Source organism: Chaetomium strumarium (assembly GCF_033439665.1).
Source record: "Chaetomium strumarium strain CBS 333.67 chromosome Unknown B0T15scaffold_5, whole genome shotgun sequence".
NCBI classification, from domain to species: Eukaryota; Fungi; Ascomycota; class Sordariomycetes; order Sordariales; family Chaetomiaceae; genus Chaetomium; species Chaetomium strumarium.
The window spans coordinates 2,760,236-2,775,350 of NW_026944433.1; the positions used below are offsets into that span (position 1 = coordinate 2,760,236).

The following is a 15,115-nucleotide window of genomic DNA, read 5'->3' on the forward strand; positions in this document are numbered from 1 at the left end:
CCAGAATCATGCCGGTAGCCGTGGCAGTATGCGTTGCATGTTTGCAAGTGAAATGAGCTCCTCGAAATGTACTCATCCGGATGTCCACCTTCCGGGTCTGAACCGCCAGGATCGACTCGGGGGAAGTCGAGGGAAGGGCGTAGGGTAGATGATGGGGCTTTCTTATCTCAGAAGCTCTTAACTCTCTCTGTTACACCTCTTTCATATGACAGATATATACATGCGCGAATATCTAGCACCATTCAGCGTCCTTCAAGAGATATCTTCGGCAAGATGGCAGAGTTCAAGCATGACATTCCTATTCCTCGAACTCGCTGTTCACCTCCTTTGTCTACGGCTCGCTTGAACCTACGGTATCCACGAATTCCCAAATCTCCCGAGACTGGCAGCGGCATAGAGGCAGTTTGGGATATCGCTAACAACCGACAAGCAGAATACCGTATCTTGAAGACTCTGACAGTTCTAGAATTCTAGTGTTTCCCGACCCAAGTAAGCTCATCGTCTATCTGCGTCTTGTCCCATGCTTGTAGCCAGTACATGCTCCGGACTACTACAAACAAGAGAAGGTAGATAGAAAAGGACGTATATATTCCATATAGCAGTTGGAACCCGTGTTGAGCGTCCCGCAAAAAAATAGCCTGGGAGTACGGCATCCTCTCCATGTCCCTTGAACCTTGGCTTGTGTCGTTGGCCGGATGGGATCAGACCGCCTGCGTCTTCTCTCGGGATGAGCGGAGGGCGTCGCCTATTAGTCCAATTAATCTGGGAATTGGTTGTAAAGGCTCTTAATGCATCGCCGTCCTGAGAGACACGTGTCTGATCCGTGGGTCGCGCCATAACCGTCCCTTTTTTTATGTTTCCGGGATATCTTCCAGAAGCTACGGGAGGAGGGTACCTAAGCAGCGTTAAGGCGACCTTTCTTATCCCTTTGGTGTATATCCCTTTACTTTACCTAGATATAGCAAAGTTTGATTCCAGGTATTCAGAAAGCCGGCAACCACTGGGGACTGAATGCGCTGGATATGGGCCGAGTTGCACTTTGACTACCTTCATTTACACACAAAGTGTTAGATAATCCTCGCCGATTTCAAGCAGATCATGGATCCTCTGTTCAGGCACGAAGCTAGGTACCCTACCCTGCCCTCCACGGCCCGCAGAGAATCATGTCTTGGTGGACATGCTGGCGATTCGGCAGTGATTGCTCTTGGGTGAGAGTAGGATCTGGTAAACGTACTCTTTGTAGGAAAGAGACCTTGGAAAGATCCGGGCGTAGCGGCAGGGCAGCCACAGGCATGTATTTGATGGCTTTGGGGTCGAACAATGCGTTATGAGATAGAGCTCTGGGTTCTCTCTTATTCCATGATGCTCTGTCGTTGTAGAGTCCTATGCCCAGACAGCGCCCTCTCTTTCCCCCCCAAACCTCTCCCCCCGGGGAGCAAAAAGTGGAAACACCTGTTCCGCCGCGGATGACCAGCGATTGCCTGATCCCGTCGATGCCAATTCGGCCGAGGGAAGCGACGCTCGGACAGTTTTTCCGACAAAACGGAGAGCTCGTCGATCCTCTCGACACTGCAGCCCAAGTAATACTCGCTGCCACGCAAACAACATCGAATGTGGGAGACGCTGGACCGGCAGCAATTGACCCCGCCAGCCTGCTTCGCAGTCGGGCGCCATCTCCAGGGGGCCGCGGCGGCCTAGCCAGTCGAGAAGCTTGCGGTGGCGAAGACAGCGCAGCGACTCTCGCTGACTACCGTAGTGATACCTGTTTGGTGGATGGCCGGGAGCCATACCGTCGTGTCGTAGACGGCCAGGAGCCCACACCATTTGTCTCGCCCCGTACATTCTGCGACGCAAGGTTCGGCACCAAACCGCCGCTTTATCTGCTTGATCACTTCCACATCGCCCATAACAGACGCATCAATGTAACGCAGTATGTCGCTCTGTGTCTGTCGATCGGCCAGTCCGGCTGGAAGTTGGTCGGAGGGTTCAATTAATTTCGCGGGTGCGGAAGGACACCGCAAACCGGACTCCCGTCGGGTAGTCTGATATTCGCTGCTTGAGAGGTCGTCGGGCCGTGGAGAGTCGACCGTGGGCGTCCAGGCAGGGTTTGATCAAGAGGTAGTGCCTAACTAGACCTTCATCTGGGTCCTTCCCAAAGCCAAAGGCGCGTTGCTGAGAGCTTTCTATTGCGCTGGGCTTAGTAGGGGTGTGTGGGCGACGAGGCGGAGGGGCGGTCCTCGGCCCCGTGGCGATGAGGGCGTCGAGGGCAAATGACGCCGACGACGCTGCTTCAGTGCGAGGATGATGAGATGATATTCGCCTGGGCCTTGCTTCTCTCCTCGAACCCAGCTGTCGCCGCACACGCTGACTGGGGCATCGTGGATCCCAGAAAACAACGTCACTGCGGCGGGTCAGTCGTCGTGGCGCCTGTCAACCCGCGGCGGTGTCGTACATGCTAAGGCCCAATACTACGGCTAATATTCTACTGAAAAGTAAGCCGGGCCGGCAAGGTCAACGTTGTGCACGCTTTGGCTGAGGACTTCCAGAAGAACACGGAGAACACATACACATTGCTTCCAGACCTGCCGGTCCATTTCCGCGAGGCATCACCCCCAAGACGGGAAGCTTACAGACTGGTCCAATACTTCCAGGCCGAGCTACCTTCAGATGCACCAAAGGGAAACCCCTCGGTGACGATTCGGCGACGAGGAGACGGTATCATCGTGCATGCACGGCTTCCCCTCTGACCCACGGTGCCAAGACACTGACCATCACATTGATGAAGACTGTGTCGACGAAGGGCACACTACACTGCCGCGTACCGGACGATGCCCACACAAGCCCGGATGATCGTGTCCCTGCCTACGAGGCGGTCGCATGGACTCGCACCATACACCTTATGGCCTACATGCTTGGCGCAGCCTAAACCGCATTAGAAGGCCCAACTTTGAAGGACATCCGCAACCAAAATAATGGACGATGGACTGGCACACACCAGTCAGTCGTTTTTTGGCCTGTTGCAGACGAACGAACGAAACCAAGCTTTGCTGAGCTCGGCAAGCGAGCTGAATTATTTGGGCCGAGGCATTGAGCCTGCTAGCGATGCTGGTGGTGACGGGCATGGAGATGTCTTTATTTGGCCCACTGTTGGCATTGTCCATCGTCGAGTTGAGCAACGAAAACTATCCTTGCGGGAAGGATCTCGGGCCAACTTATTCCAGGATGACGAGAAGAGGCTCCCAAAAGCAAGGGTATCCGGGATGTTCTTCGAGGAGCATGAGCTGTCTTTTGTCTCGCTCCCTGCAGAACTGCCACTGTCTCTTGGGGTTTCCTAGCATAGGAGCCGCCGTCGCCCTCGTCGTCAATGTTCTCCTCCGTCTGCATCAATGGTCTACGGGCCGAGTGGGCCATATGCCTTCTGGTAGGCAGGGAGCATGCTTGGTGGTATGGGTTGATGTACTGCCGGCCTTGCCTCTGTGCTTGCCGCGGTCCGTCGCGTCGGGGGGGGGGGGGGGGGGGGGGGGGGCCACGCAGATACCAGGCATCGCTAGCCAGGGTGTCAAGGAGTGCAATCGGACTGCGGCTATGACGGAGCAGCTGGCCGCGGTGAACCCCAACATCACGCAGATGATGTACATGCAGCAGATGATGCTGGCCGCGCAGCAGCTGATGGACAAGAGATGGAAGCGGAAGGTTGAAGAACAAGTGAGTTGTGTTGTTGTGAGGTCAACTCCAGGGGAGGGACCCAAAGTAATATTGGAGAACGGACAGCTCTTTATACCTTACGTTACTTGATCGTTCTGAAGACATGTAGTATTGCTACCCCCCTCTCTCCATGAATCGTGGCGACAAAGTTAACGACGCCGGCTGGACAAAACACTCTAGCCGCTTCTACCGGGTACCGAAACGCAGCGATGTCTTATGGAGCTTAATTGGATCTATATGTGAGGTGTTGGTGTAGTGAGACATGGTACCTAAGGTATATATGAAATCTTCCGCTAGGATGAGATCGCTCCCGGTCACGCCGCCATATATCCCTAGCGTTATGCTTGACTGGTCTACACCGTCTTCTTGGTACCGTTCCCAGGAAACCGCTCTCGCGGCTTGGTGTTGTACTCGGGGTATGTGGCTCTATATCTGCCCTCAGGGAAAAAGAAAGATTGTCAGCCCGAACCATCCACACAGACAGACCCACACCCTTATATAATATAATGTTTTCAAAGTAATGCTCACCCCAGCAAGTGATATCCCACGACATGACCCGCCACATACTGAGCCGCCTCCAGGATCCACAGCGGCACGTAGAAGGGCGGGCAGATGAGGAGGGTGTCGCCGGCCCAGCCGAACAGGGCGATCTGGAAGAGGGAGGGCGGAACGCCCTGCTGCGCGCAATCGCGCATATAGCCTGTGATATTGCGCAGGAAGTTCTCGTCGAAGCCGCGCTCGACGTCTTGCGGCTCGGCCCGGACTTGGAAGATCAGGTCTTCGTGGGTGGAGTTGATGGACGAGTCCGCCCAGAATCTGTGCCTGTTTTTACCATTCAGTTAGCTCCATAAGTAAGGTAAGTACTGTAATAAGTAGTAATTACTACTAGTAAGAACAGAATGGAACATGAGAGCCGCTGGTAGATGGTTACTTAAGGTAGGTAGGTAGACTCACCGGGCGCCGGGCTCAATGGCCAGGATGCCGTCGTCCTTGGTAAGTCTAACTTGTTTCTCGTTCTTGACCGCGGCTAACGTTCCCTGGAGCACCTGGAAGTACTCAGATTGCCGCGGGTGGATATGCCTAGAGGTATGCTCAAGAGGCGACGAGGTCAGAGACAGACGAGCATCCAAGATTTTCTGTCGGGGTTTCAAAATTCGCTCACAGCGGCGGACCCGAAGCGCCTTGCCGGACATGCTTGCTGCTCGCGTAATGCGTCTCCTGGACGACGAGACGGCCGTCGGCCTCGTATATGAACTCGTAGAGTGAGGCATCGTGTGCAGAGAGCATCCGCGGCTCGACGGGGGTTTCCGTGCGCCGCAGCGGCCGTGGCGACAGCCAGAGTTGCCAGCTGCGCACCATGTCGATTGGTTGTTGGACAGGAGGTGTGTAGTGTGTCGGTGAGTCTGTCCCGGAGGCAGCGATAGGCTCGCGTTTATGCTAGTCCAGGGACCATCGAGTGGATGATGTATTGCAGACCTCGTGTCCAAGTCAGTACAGAAATATAATGCTAGGTGAAATCCAGATCAGTAAACTACTCGTAATCCCAAATGCCACCTTGCTCCCGCCGCCGGGAATTGCACGATCACGGATTACCACGATGGGGCATGGGCTTACTAAGTACCGTACCCAGGGATAATTGAAGGAACATTCCTCTGTAGGAAGGTCTGGAATGTTGCTAGCGCTTACTTGAATACTACCTACGCAGTACGTAATCACTGGACGCGCTGGAAGTGGAGGTGCATGCGGCTTCATCGCCACTCAACCCTATGGATCCGAGCCCGCTGCCCGTCCCATCCATGTGTTCGTGGACTTGTTGATCTTGGCAGGATTGACTGCACAATAGTAAAGCACAATACTATATATTCTCTTTGCCTGCTGCTTCCCCCCTTTTCTGTCGACGTGCAATTTCTGCTTCCCCCCTTGGAACTTTTGAGTACCAGTCAAGGTACCCACCCTTCCCTGACCGTCTTGAATGCAACAAGACGAGCGTCGAGACCTATGACTGTCTAGGGATTGTTTTGATCAAGCATTCCTAGGTGAACTTGTTTGTTGGCGGTGTACTCATCTCCGTTGTCTCCTTGGTGAGGCATTCATGTTTCAGATTATATATCAAGAAACATGTATCTACATCCACTTAAAATAATCTTCCTATGAGTTAAATAGGCTGGGAAGTCCCCAACTCGACCGTTCACGGTTCCAAAGTGGCTCTCATCCTCCTCATTAGATCTTCCGATACCGTACAGGGCACCTCATACTCATCATCACCATGATTAACGATAAGGTACCTTATCCATACCTCCCGTACCAAGCAGCCAAGCCAGATGAGGTTTGCCGCGGGTCAAACGCCTTAACTATTATTAGGCGACGAAGACTTCAGCCCGCTTCACGCTGACACCATCGGTGCGAGTGGTGTTCAGACAGTTGTCCTGATGAGACACCTTGAATTGCTCGACCCAGGACTCGGACATGTTGATGGCCAAGCCGGCAATGGCCTGTGGCCCAAAAAAAAATCAGTGCCCTGCGCAAAAAAGAAAAGAGCCACCGGGGGTAGGGACTGAAAAACGGGGAAGGGCAGGGCGTCCGCAACGCAAAATGTGGGATAACGCCGAAAGATAAAATAGGTAAGGTAGGTAGGTCGGTAGTACTTACGTTGGCGAAACCCTCGAATGGGCCGAGGAGTACGGTCGCCGGGCCACCGAAGACGGGGATTGACTTGAGGAGGTCGGCCTTGGAGACTACGACCTTGAGGAGTTCCTGGTTGACGTGGACGCACTGATAGACGTTGTGGTCAGTATAAAGAGCGAGGATGGAAAAAATGCGGGCAATATGTAATGTGCAATGCGTTGTACTACATACATCGCGGAAAGCATCGAGGATCTTGGTGAGATCATCCTCGCTCGCACCCTGCGGTATTCCGTCCAGGTTGGAGATCAACACCGTGGCGCTCGAGAGGATGTCGGCGCCGCCGGTTAAGAGTGCCTGCGCGAGGTCAGTATTCAAGGGAGGGTTACGAAGCTCTGGGGGACATCATACCGGGAGCGGGCCCTGGCCGAGGGCAATCAAAGGCGCGCTGGTGAGGGTGATGCTCTGGACAGGGGCGTGTAGAGCTTCGGACTTCTTGGTCAGTTCGTTGATGCGGTCCACGAGCTCGGCAGGCGAGAGCGTGGCCATGACGGGCGCCGCGATGAGGGCGGCGCCAGTGACGAGGGAGCGGAGGGAAACCATTTTTCTGTGCGGGTTGAGTAAAAGCAAGTCTTGAGTAGGTAGGTAGGTAGTAGTTCGAGTGAGGAGTGAAGACTGAAGGTGAGCTGTGAAAATGATAGATGAAATGCTCAACTTGACGGAGGACGAGACTCCCTTTTGTAGACGGACGGTGCGGCCCGGTCACCTACGACGAATGCCATGAGCTCAGCATACCCGCCGCTAGCGCTAAAGGGTTGGGCTGATCGTCAATGTCGCCATGGGGCTATTTCTTTTCGATCGCCGTGATTCTAGGGTAGCTGAAGGCACGGCATGGTCCCGTAAGGGTTAATCGTTCGCGAGATCGTTGGACAAAGAAATTAGCGTTGTAAATCGCTCTTAGAATATAGTTAGAGCGCCATTTCTACCACGGTCACACGTTCCGCTGTCGGTCCGTCGACAACAAGCTCTCTATCGCTTTCACCAGGCGGACCGAGCCCTTCCTGCCATGTCCTGCGTCGATCTACACCTGCATTCATTTCAGCGGCGGAGCCCGGGCTAGACAAAAGCTTTCTTCACACCCCAGTCGATCCACCAAAGCGGGCAGGTCGGCGCCAGGTTTAAGAGATCTCCCGCCCCAACAAAACTTTTTAGCGGTTAGCCGGCGAGCGGTGGTTGCGGTGAGAAGCGAATATCGCCAGAGCTGCCTATAGGAAGCGTTGGTGGTCAGCAACGCGGGCTGAACGCGGTCGCGGTAGTAACTAACTAGTGCGTCTTGGCTGGCCCACGTTTCACGAAGCCAGTCTTCAGCTGGCCAGGGGAAGACCAGACCAGACCCCAAGCGGGAAACGCGCGAAGCGCGGAGCACCCGCCTCGCCGCCGTGCATGCAGGGCACGTTTATTAAGTGTAGATGATCGACATATGTACATTGGGCCGGATCTACGGTTCGCGTGAACGGGGATAATGATGAACCGGGATCTGCAAGATCGTCCTCGAAAAAAGCAGAGGTAGGTCGCCTTGTCGTAGTACACAGTATACTAGGCTCGTGGCTTCATTTCAAGTAAAGCCCGGTCAAACGCCACATTTCGCTACCTACTAGTAACTCTGACACTGACTTTCTCCCACCCGGCCCCTTCTTCCCAGAAATCGACAGCACCAAAACTCTCACTCCCTTCCCCCTCTTGTTGGGCGTTTGCACAACTTCACCCACCACTATTCCTCCCGCCACCACCACTACTTACTACTACTAACTAGCATGGCGCATCCCAATTCCCTCCTCGTTGAACCCTCCACCTACGACACCACCATGGACGGCCTCCTCTCTACCACCACCACCACCACTACTACTACTACTACTATGCCGCTCCGCGTGCACCGCAACGCCTCCCTCGCAGACCGCGGCGCCCTGCGCGCCCAGCGGGACTGGCAACGGTCCATCGGGCCCCTCCCCCCCGGATATTCGGGCGCCATGGGGCCCGAGCACAACTTCGTGTCGACGTGCATGCCCGACCTCCTGCCGGAGCGTCTCGAGCTTGTGGCGTACGCGGTCGAGTTTACCTTTATCATCGACGACATGATTGACGCCGCGGCCGAGGCGCCCCTTGCTGCGGTTGCCGCGCCTTATCTTATGGATTTGCTGGCGGCGCAGGATGTGATCAGGAGGAGGAGGACGAAGGGTGCGGGTGGGGAGGGGGATGAGGATGGGGATGTTTCCTCCTCCTCGTCGTCGTGCTCGCCGGCTTTGAGGTTGATGGTTGGGTTTGGCAAGGCCATGTATGATGTCGACTATGAACGCGCTGAGGATGTGTTCGGGTGGCTGAGGAAGATGATGACGGGTTTGTTAAGCCGCGAGAGGGACGGTCGGGAGATTCGGGACTTTGATGAGTACCTCGAGTATAGACGTATCAATGTCGGTTCACAGTACGTTAACACGGAGTACTACCACTCTGAGCGCCACGCCGCCACCCCCCCTCATTTGTTTCTCTATTTATTACCGATCGATCTAACAAAACCGATACAGGCCCCTGTTTGGGTTGATGATCTTCGGCATGGGCCTCAGCATCCCCGAAGACCAACAGCAGACGTGCCTCGAGCTCTCCCAGCCCTTCTGGCTGCAGCTCGCGCTCGCAAACGATTACCACTCCTGGGAGCGCGAGTCCAAAGCCGCTGTCGATGGCCGCCAGGCGTCGATGACGAATGCTATCTGGGTCTTGATGAACAAGCACTCGATGACCTGCGACGAGGCGAAGGCGGTATGCCGCGAAAAGGCGAGGCAGTATGCCGCCGAGTGCGAGCGTGTGGTCGAGGCAGCCCGGGCGAGAGACGATCTCTGCCCGGATGCCAAGCGCCTTCTCGAACAAGCCAAGTTTCTAGTTAGCGGGAACATTGCCTGGGCGCTCCAGTGCCCTCGCTATCATGCCGATCGGAAGCTGAACGCGGCGCAGCTCGAGATGGCCGCGGCTATTTGGGCGGACGAGAGCGATAGCTGGGATTGTGCCGAGCGGCCGGAGAGTGTGAACGACGTTGCCGCTACCGAGCAGCACTCCGAGGTCAAAGCCAACGGGGCACTTCTCAGTACTACTAGTGCCACCGTCGCTAACGGCAATAGCCTCACTAACCACAGTTCTCTCACCGACGGTGCCATTACTACTAACACCAATGGCCCCCGCATCAACGGTGCTCTTACCAACAGTTCCTCCCCACCCAAAAGCATGGCAGCTGTAATACGAGACGTCCCCGCCCTAGGCACTGAGGCACGTACCTACCTACCTTACCTTAGTTACACCCACCCAACAGCGGACTCCTCTGCTGCGAGAGAAGAGAGAACCTGCTAACCACGGTTTACCCAACCCCAAAAAACAGATCCTCGAAGCCCCATCCCACTACATCGACGCCCTCCCCGGCAAGGGCATGCGCACCAAGGCGCTCGACGCGCTGAACAGCATGTGGTACCACGTTCCACCGCACCAGACAGCCATCATCCTACGGATCATTGACCTCCTGCACGGCGCCTCCCTCATGCTGGACGACATCCAGGACGCTTCGCAGCTCCGCCGCGGCAAGCCAGCCGCCCACGTCGTCTTCGGCCCCATGCAGACCATCAACTCGGCCGGCTACCGCTTCCTGGCTGCCCTGACCGAGGTGAGGAAGCTGGATCCGAGGTGTATGGATATCTTTTGCGGTAGGTATTTTCTTTTCTTTTCTTTTCTTTTCTTTTCTTTTCTTTTCTTTTCTTTCCTTTTCTTTTCTTTTTTTTTTCCTTTTTTTTTGGCGTGCGCTGGGCCCTGCGGAAAGATAAAAGAGAGAGATATACTGGTAGATGGATGGTCGGAAAAGCTAAAACCCCGTTCAGACTGACTGACTGACTGACTGACTGACTGGGTGGGGAAATGATCCAGATGAACTGCGAGATCTGTACGTTGGCCAGAGCTACGACTTGTCCTGGACCTGCAACCTGGACTGTCCGACAGAGGAGGAGTATCTCGCCATGGTGGATAGCAGTGAGTAAATGATGCCCCCTTGATTTGCTCCGGGTTGGGGTGGTTATTATGTCTTGTGCTAACCCAAAGCGCGCGCAGAAACGGCTGGCCTGTTTCGGATGCTGGCGAGGATGCTGGACGCACAGTCGGATTCCCCGACCAAGCCGGACACGGCACTGTTGACCCGTTTCACGACCCTCCTCGGCCGGCTGTTCCAGATCCGGGACGATTACATGAACTTGACCTCTGCCGATGTAAGTCCTTTTTTCTTTTTTTTCTTTTTGTTTTTGGCAGGGGAGCCCACCAGCTTAACCAGCAAGGATACGGTAGTGTGTAACACAGTATAGCTAACACTAACCCACGTCTCAGTACACCCAACAAAAAGGCTTCTGCGAAGACCTCGACGAAGGGAAATACTCCCTCCCCCTGGTCTATGCACTAGGAGGGTGCAAATCCGATGAGCCCGGATCGGCCGCGACCACAGCGACCCCGAAACCGACGGCTCTCCTCCTCCGCAACCTCCTCTCCCAACGACACGTCTCTGGAAGGATGGGCCTGGACCAGAAGAAGCTGTTCCTCGAATATCTCGAGCAGCAGGGGGGCTTGCCTACACGCGCCGCGCCCTGGACGCACTGCAGGTCGAGTTGAGAGGTCTGGCGGAGCAGATGGGGGCCGTGCAGAAGAAAAATGGAGGTCTATTAATGGAGCTTTTGGAGACGTTGGAGGTCTGACGAGGGAGGGAGGGAATTGGTACTAGAGATTGAGTTCAACCTTTTCCGTATGGGGATGTTTTGTATAGCAGCAGAATAACAGCGTAGATAGACTTAGCAGGGTTATATCGGAGCTACATGATCAAATTCACGTTCGCTTCCGAGCATTTTGTATATGGGATGTTGCAACCCGCGCGATTGAAAATGCGCGGCAACGGGTAAGGTCCGTATGACAGAGAGGGGCAGGGGCAGTGGATAAGACGCCTCCCAAAGATGTCAATCGGGGCATTGGTAAGTAAGGTATTCAATGAGCATCATGTGGCGTTCAATGCAGATGAATGAAAGGCATGGCTATGCCTTGTGAGAGTAAATCGTATTACTCAGACGCTAATCGGTACGCCAGCAAAGTATCTCTGAACCGTCCCGGCCCAGATCCCGCAAATGCATATTACTACTAGTCACGTCCTAAGAACCAGCCCCGTAACAAACCCCAGGGTATTGTGTTGTCGCCCCCGCTTAGACCGTCTCCTCCTTGCTCATGACAGTGACATCCTTCGCAGGCGCCACGTCCTCGATGGTCTCGTCGCTGAATTTGAGATCCTCCTCGACGCTGACGGTGTCCTTGATGCGCATGAAGATGACGGGTGCGGCAATGAGCAGTGCAGCAGCCACGACGCCCCACTGCGAAGACAAGGGTTAGCTAACGCAACCAGGGGCCATGTATGCGGGGTGAGAAGAATGAACATACTGTAGCACCAAACATGGTGTTGTAGGGCGTCTTGAGACTGTCCAACCGCCAGAAGATAGCGGCGCCGGCGGACTGAATGCCCTTGTAGAAGCCGGTCAGGTTGGCGGCCTTGCGGCCCGAGTTGCTGAGCGCACCCATGTACCTGAAGAAGTCACAGTGTGTTAGCTTTCCTTACAGCCCCCAGTGATCAGGTGTCCATACCAGTAGATGCAAGTCTGCCAGGCGGCATCAAAGGCGCCGTAAAACATGTACAGGAACATGGGCCCAATGAAGAGCTTGCCGCCGTCGGTCCAGTCGTACCTCGGGGTGGTTGAGTCCTTGGCCTCGACCAGCTCACGAGGGGCCTGCATCTTCTGCCAGGCCCAGCCGCCGCCCCAGATGACCATGGTCAGGCTGAAGAGCATCACCAGGCTGGCCTTGGCGCGGACGGAGCGGCGGACACTGGCGATGTCCAGGCAGTATCCGGAGATGACGGCGCCAAAGATCTGTGCGACCCAATAGAGCAGGTTGTTGAGGGCGCGGGTGCGCGTGTTGAAGTGGGCCCCGTTCATGTCGTTCATCTGGTAGGTGTAGAAGATGTTGGAGGCGAAGAACATGGGGAACAGCAGCACGACCCACGGCGAGCCCGTGATGGTCTCGAACAGGCCCTTGAACTCGGTCTTCCAGCTGGGGTTCTTCATCAAGATGACCTTGCTGCCGTCCTCGCGGCGGATCTGGTCTGCGTTGCAGAGGGTGAGGGCCAGAATGGCGCCGACGACCATCAGAACGATGAAGCCGATGTAGGTGCCGTCCGTGACGTTGGTGGCCCCCTCGGCATTGATATTCTGGCCCAGCGGCACGAGCGCGCCAATAACCGCACCCAGGTTGAAGATGATCCAGAAATACGAAATGTAGCGGCCCTTCTTGTCCTCAGGCGGGTAGCTCACCATGATGGTCCCCTGAGCCGTCCACAGCAGACCGGCACAGATACCGAGGAAAGCACCGGCAAATACGACGAAGCCGTAGTTCTGGTTGTGGTTGTACGACAGGAAGCTGCCGGAGTAGATGCAGTAGCCGAGACCGCCAAAGGCCAGTGTCGTCTTGACGCCGAGCATGTTGGCGATCGTGCCGGAGAAGAAGCCGACCACGGCGAAGGTCGAGTACAAGGCGGTGCTGGCATCGTTCTGGGCCGTCGCGTCCACCTGTCCACCGCCGCCCAGACCGCCGAGGGCGTTGTACATACCCGGGCACATGAAGCAGACGAAGGCGACGATGAGGAGCTGCACAAGTGGCGACGCATACCACACCTCCTTCCCAAAAATCCTAAAGCCCTTGTACATCCATCCCGGCGGCCGCTGGATCGGCTCGCCCACGTCGGCCCTAACCTCGGGCGCCTCCGTCGACGAGGCGATCTTTTCGTCGGCCATTGCTGCGTCGGTGTGCCGAGTGTGAGTGATTCAGGAACGGATCGGAGCAGCCGTTGTTTGCCGGCGACCGCGAATTGCGTGCAAGAGAACGTGTGCAGGAGAGGACAGAGAAATATTACCAGGGAGGTGATAGCGGCAGATATAAGACCGGAGCCGGAAGCTTGGCGCAAGGGATGGTTGCGGGACTCTAAAAGTAGCGTCTTGGGGTGCTGGGACGATAGGGGACCCGTTCCTGGCTGAAGATTGGTTGATTGCTGGGGAACCCCCGGGGAACGCTGCAATGCGGATGCAACGCTGCAGCTCACGGGCTCGTGTCCTCGTGTGGTAGCCCCGACAAACGTAGCAGTGGGATACGGACGGGAACTTCTGTGAGAGTGCCCTATGCTGGTTGCCTATCTTGCGCCGAAACTGAGCGCTTGTCAACACCACGACCGATCTGGAACTGCACGAAGTTAATGTGACAATTTGGTAACGCTAAATCCGGGCAACACCGCGAAGAGGGACTTGCATTTCAAGGCTTCAGGTTGAGGTGGGTGGTTATGGGTTGCTGGTGATGACCGCGAACGGCTTTCCTCATTCCTTCTGGATTGCCAGCGGTTTGGGACTGCCATTCCTGACTTTCAAATGTCTGGGGTTTTCCCGAATTCAGCTCGTAAATCTGGAGGCCAATTGACGACTGGAAGGGGAATCCAGGCCGGCGTTTGGGACAGAGATTTGCTGCGATAAACTGTGGCACCGGCCCGAATGCATTTCGAAGTGGGTTGATTGGCCTGGCCCGGTCATCATCCCCAGGCCGCGCCGTGGTCATGAACGACCGACTGGGCTATCAGATCACTGATTGGACAAGAGCTTCGTGGAGGATCGAGTTTGGCAGGAGCTCACAGGGAGTGGGTCGGGATGGGATGAAAGCTCGGGCCACACTCCCCACCTGACCAAGCCAAGAGTGCGGAGTTCATCCCCACCCATATCGGCACGGCCCCTCACCGCCATCATGTAACGTTTCGTAGATTAAACTGCAGTTTCTTGCAACCAACGGTCTCAGCCGCAAACTGAAGGCAGTCATGTGGCCGTCCGGTTTGAGGAACTTTGGCACTTGACAGTTGACAAGAGCGGTTGCGGCTGTTGGAGACCACCCAAACGCTCAGAGAATGCTCCAAGTTCCCCAGATCCCCGGACCGCTCGGTCGGCCCTTGTCTGCTTGCGGGCTTGACTGACTTGGCGCGTACACAACGCGGGGATGCGGGGATCAACTGGCCAGATCTCTGTCATGTTATGTTACACGGCCGGTCGATTGCAGTTGGTGTCCCACACGGCGGTGACACTACCTCCCTATCATTTAGGCGCTGGGGGTGATGCATGTGAAGTGCGAGCTGGCAAGTCCGAGATAGCTATCACAGGAACCGGGCCTACACTTGCTCTACTGTTGCATCTATACTGATAAACTCACTTCTGTCAGATATCTAGGTTGGACATGCCAGTTTTGGCCACCTATTCGTATTCCCTATCACAAGGAAAACGGGCTGCACGGGCCAGGCGCAGCAGGCTTGCCAGGTTACATCTGGGGTCGAACCGCATGCCGCTCTTGGTTGTTACAGCGAGCCAACCAACCACCGAGCTTACATGTCCAGTCCGCTCACCCGCTGCAAACGTGGGGTAGGTTTGATGCCATCACTTCGCTTGCTGTCCATCAACCAGACTGTCGGTTCCGTATTGTCGCTACAAGACCCTGAACGTGCCGGGATAGGACCGCCCTCGCCTGGTTCCATCCAAGTCGTTAGGTTTTTTTTCCCCTGGCACTTTCTATTCTTGAGATCTTGTCGGGGGGTAGGGCAAGCTGACAGACAGTGGGTTGTGGAAGGTGGTGTATCGTACTGTACCAGGAGACC

At 55.6% G+C, this 15,115-nt stretch overlaps 4 protein-coding genes across 4 annotated transcripts; 1 reads left to right on the forward strand and 3 right to left on the reverse strand.

The window, feature by feature from the left end:
• Window positions 1-3,824: 3,824 nt before the first annotated feature.
• B0T15DRAFT_537443 (uncharacterized protein) lies at window positions 3,825-5,359 on the reverse strand. The gene is made up of 4 exons (XM_062869616.1): window positions 4,868-5,359; window positions 4,660-4,785; window positions 4,234-4,527; window positions 3,825-4,137 (listed from the first exon to the last, which is right to left on the reverse strand). The coding sequence occupies exons 1-4, from the start codon at window positions 5,062-5,064 to the stop codon at window positions 4,059-4,061; spliced, it is 696 nt and encodes a 231-aa protein (XP_062720514.1). The 5' UTR covers window positions 5,065-5,359; the 3' UTR covers window positions 3,825-4,058.
• A 529-nt stretch (window positions 5,360-5,888) lies between these two features.
• B0T15DRAFT_251997 (UVI-1) lies at window positions 5,889-7,049 on the reverse strand. The gene is made up of 4 exons (XM_062863193.1): window positions 6,739-7,049; window positions 6,562-6,684; window positions 6,355-6,477; window positions 5,889-6,197 (listed from the first exon to the last, which is right to left on the reverse strand). Exons 1-4 carry the CDS (start codon window positions 6,928-6,930, stop codon window positions 6,063-6,065), a joined length of 573 nt encoding a protein of 190 aa, XP_062720515.1. The 5' UTR covers window positions 6,931-7,049; the 3' UTR covers window positions 5,889-6,062.
• Window positions 7,050-7,866: 817 nt separating this feature from the next.
• Window positions 7,867-11,250, forward strand: B0T15DRAFT_503948 (isoprenoid synthase domain-containing protein). The gene is made up of 6 exons (XM_062867482.1): window positions 7,867-8,806; window positions 8,907-9,639; window positions 9,749-10,067; window positions 10,285-10,386; window positions 10,465-10,619; window positions 10,735-11,250. The coding sequence occupies exons 1-6, from the start codon at window positions 8,142-8,144 to the stop codon at window positions 11,011-11,013; spliced, it is 2,253 nt and encodes a 750-aa protein (XP_062720516.1). The 5' UTR covers window positions 7,867-8,141; the 3' UTR covers window positions 11,014-11,250.
• A 227-nt stretch (window positions 11,251-11,477) lies between these two features.
• B0T15DRAFT_252062 (major facilitator superfamily domain-containing protein) lies at window positions 11,478-13,451 on the reverse strand. The gene is made up of 3 exons (XM_062863194.1): window positions 12,025-13,451; window positions 11,824-11,965; window positions 11,478-11,756 (listed from the first exon to the last, which is right to left on the reverse strand). Exons 1-3 carry the CDS (start codon window positions 13,227-13,229, stop codon window positions 11,592-11,594), a joined length of 1,512 nt encoding a protein of 503 aa, XP_062720517.1. The 5' UTR covers window positions 13,230-13,451; the 3' UTR covers window positions 11,478-11,591.
• Between the last annotated feature and the right edge of the window lie 1,664 nt (window positions 13,452-15,115).

Excerpts from the sequence above, each read along its gene's own strand:
- B0T15DRAFT_251997 (XM_062863193.1), bottom strand. The coding sequence starts at position 6,930 with ATGGTTTCCCTCCGCTCCCTCGTCACTGGCGCCGCCCTCATCGCGGCG. Across the intron at positions 6,478-6,561 it reads TCCTCGATGCTTTCCGCGAT|TGCGTCCACGTCAACCAGGA; the intron begins GTATGTAGTACA and ends AACGTCTATCAG. Across the intron at positions 6,198-6,354 it reads CATTCGAGGGTTTCGCCAAC|GCCATTGCCGGCTTGGCCAT; the intron begins GTAAGTACTACC and ends TTTGGGCCACAG.
- B0T15DRAFT_252062 (XM_062863194.1), bottom strand. The coding sequence starts at position 13,229 with ATGGCCGACGAAAAGATCGCCTCGTCGACGGAGGCGCCCGAGGTTAGG. Across the intron at positions 11,966-12,024 it reads TGGCAGACTTGCATCTACTG|GTACATGGGTGCGCTCAGCA; the intron begins GTATGGACACCT and ends TGACTTCTTCAG. Across the intron at positions 11,757-11,823 it reads ACACCATGTTTGGTGCTACA|TGGGGCGTCGTGGCTGCTGC; the intron begins GTATGTTCATTC and ends TTGTCTTCGCAG.
- B0T15DRAFT_537443 (XM_062869616.1), bottom strand. The coding sequence starts at position 5,064 with ATGGTGCGCAGCTGGCAACTCTGGCTGTCGCCACGGCCGCTGCGGCGC. Across the intron at positions 4,528-4,659 it reads GCCATTGAGCCCGGCGCCCG|GCACAGATTCTGGGCGGACT; the intron begins GTGAGTCTACCT and ends TGGTAAAAACAG. Across the intron at positions 4,138-4,233 it reads GTGGGATATCACTTGCTGGG|ATATAGAGCCACATACCCCG; the intron begins GTGAGCATTACT and ends CCCTGAGGGCAG.
- B0T15DRAFT_503948 (XM_062867482.1), top strand. The coding sequence starts at position 8,142 with ATGGCGCATCCCAATTCCCTCCTCGTTGAACCCTCCACCTACGACACC. Across the intron at positions 8,807-8,906 it reads CGTATCAATGTCGGTTCACA|GCCCCTGTTTGGGTTGATGA; the intron begins GTACGTTAACAC and ends AAACCGATACAG. Across the intron at positions 9,640-9,748 it reads TCCCCGCCCTAGGCACTGAG|ATCCTCGAAGCCCCATCCCA; the intron begins GCACGTACCTAC and ends CCCAAAAAACAG.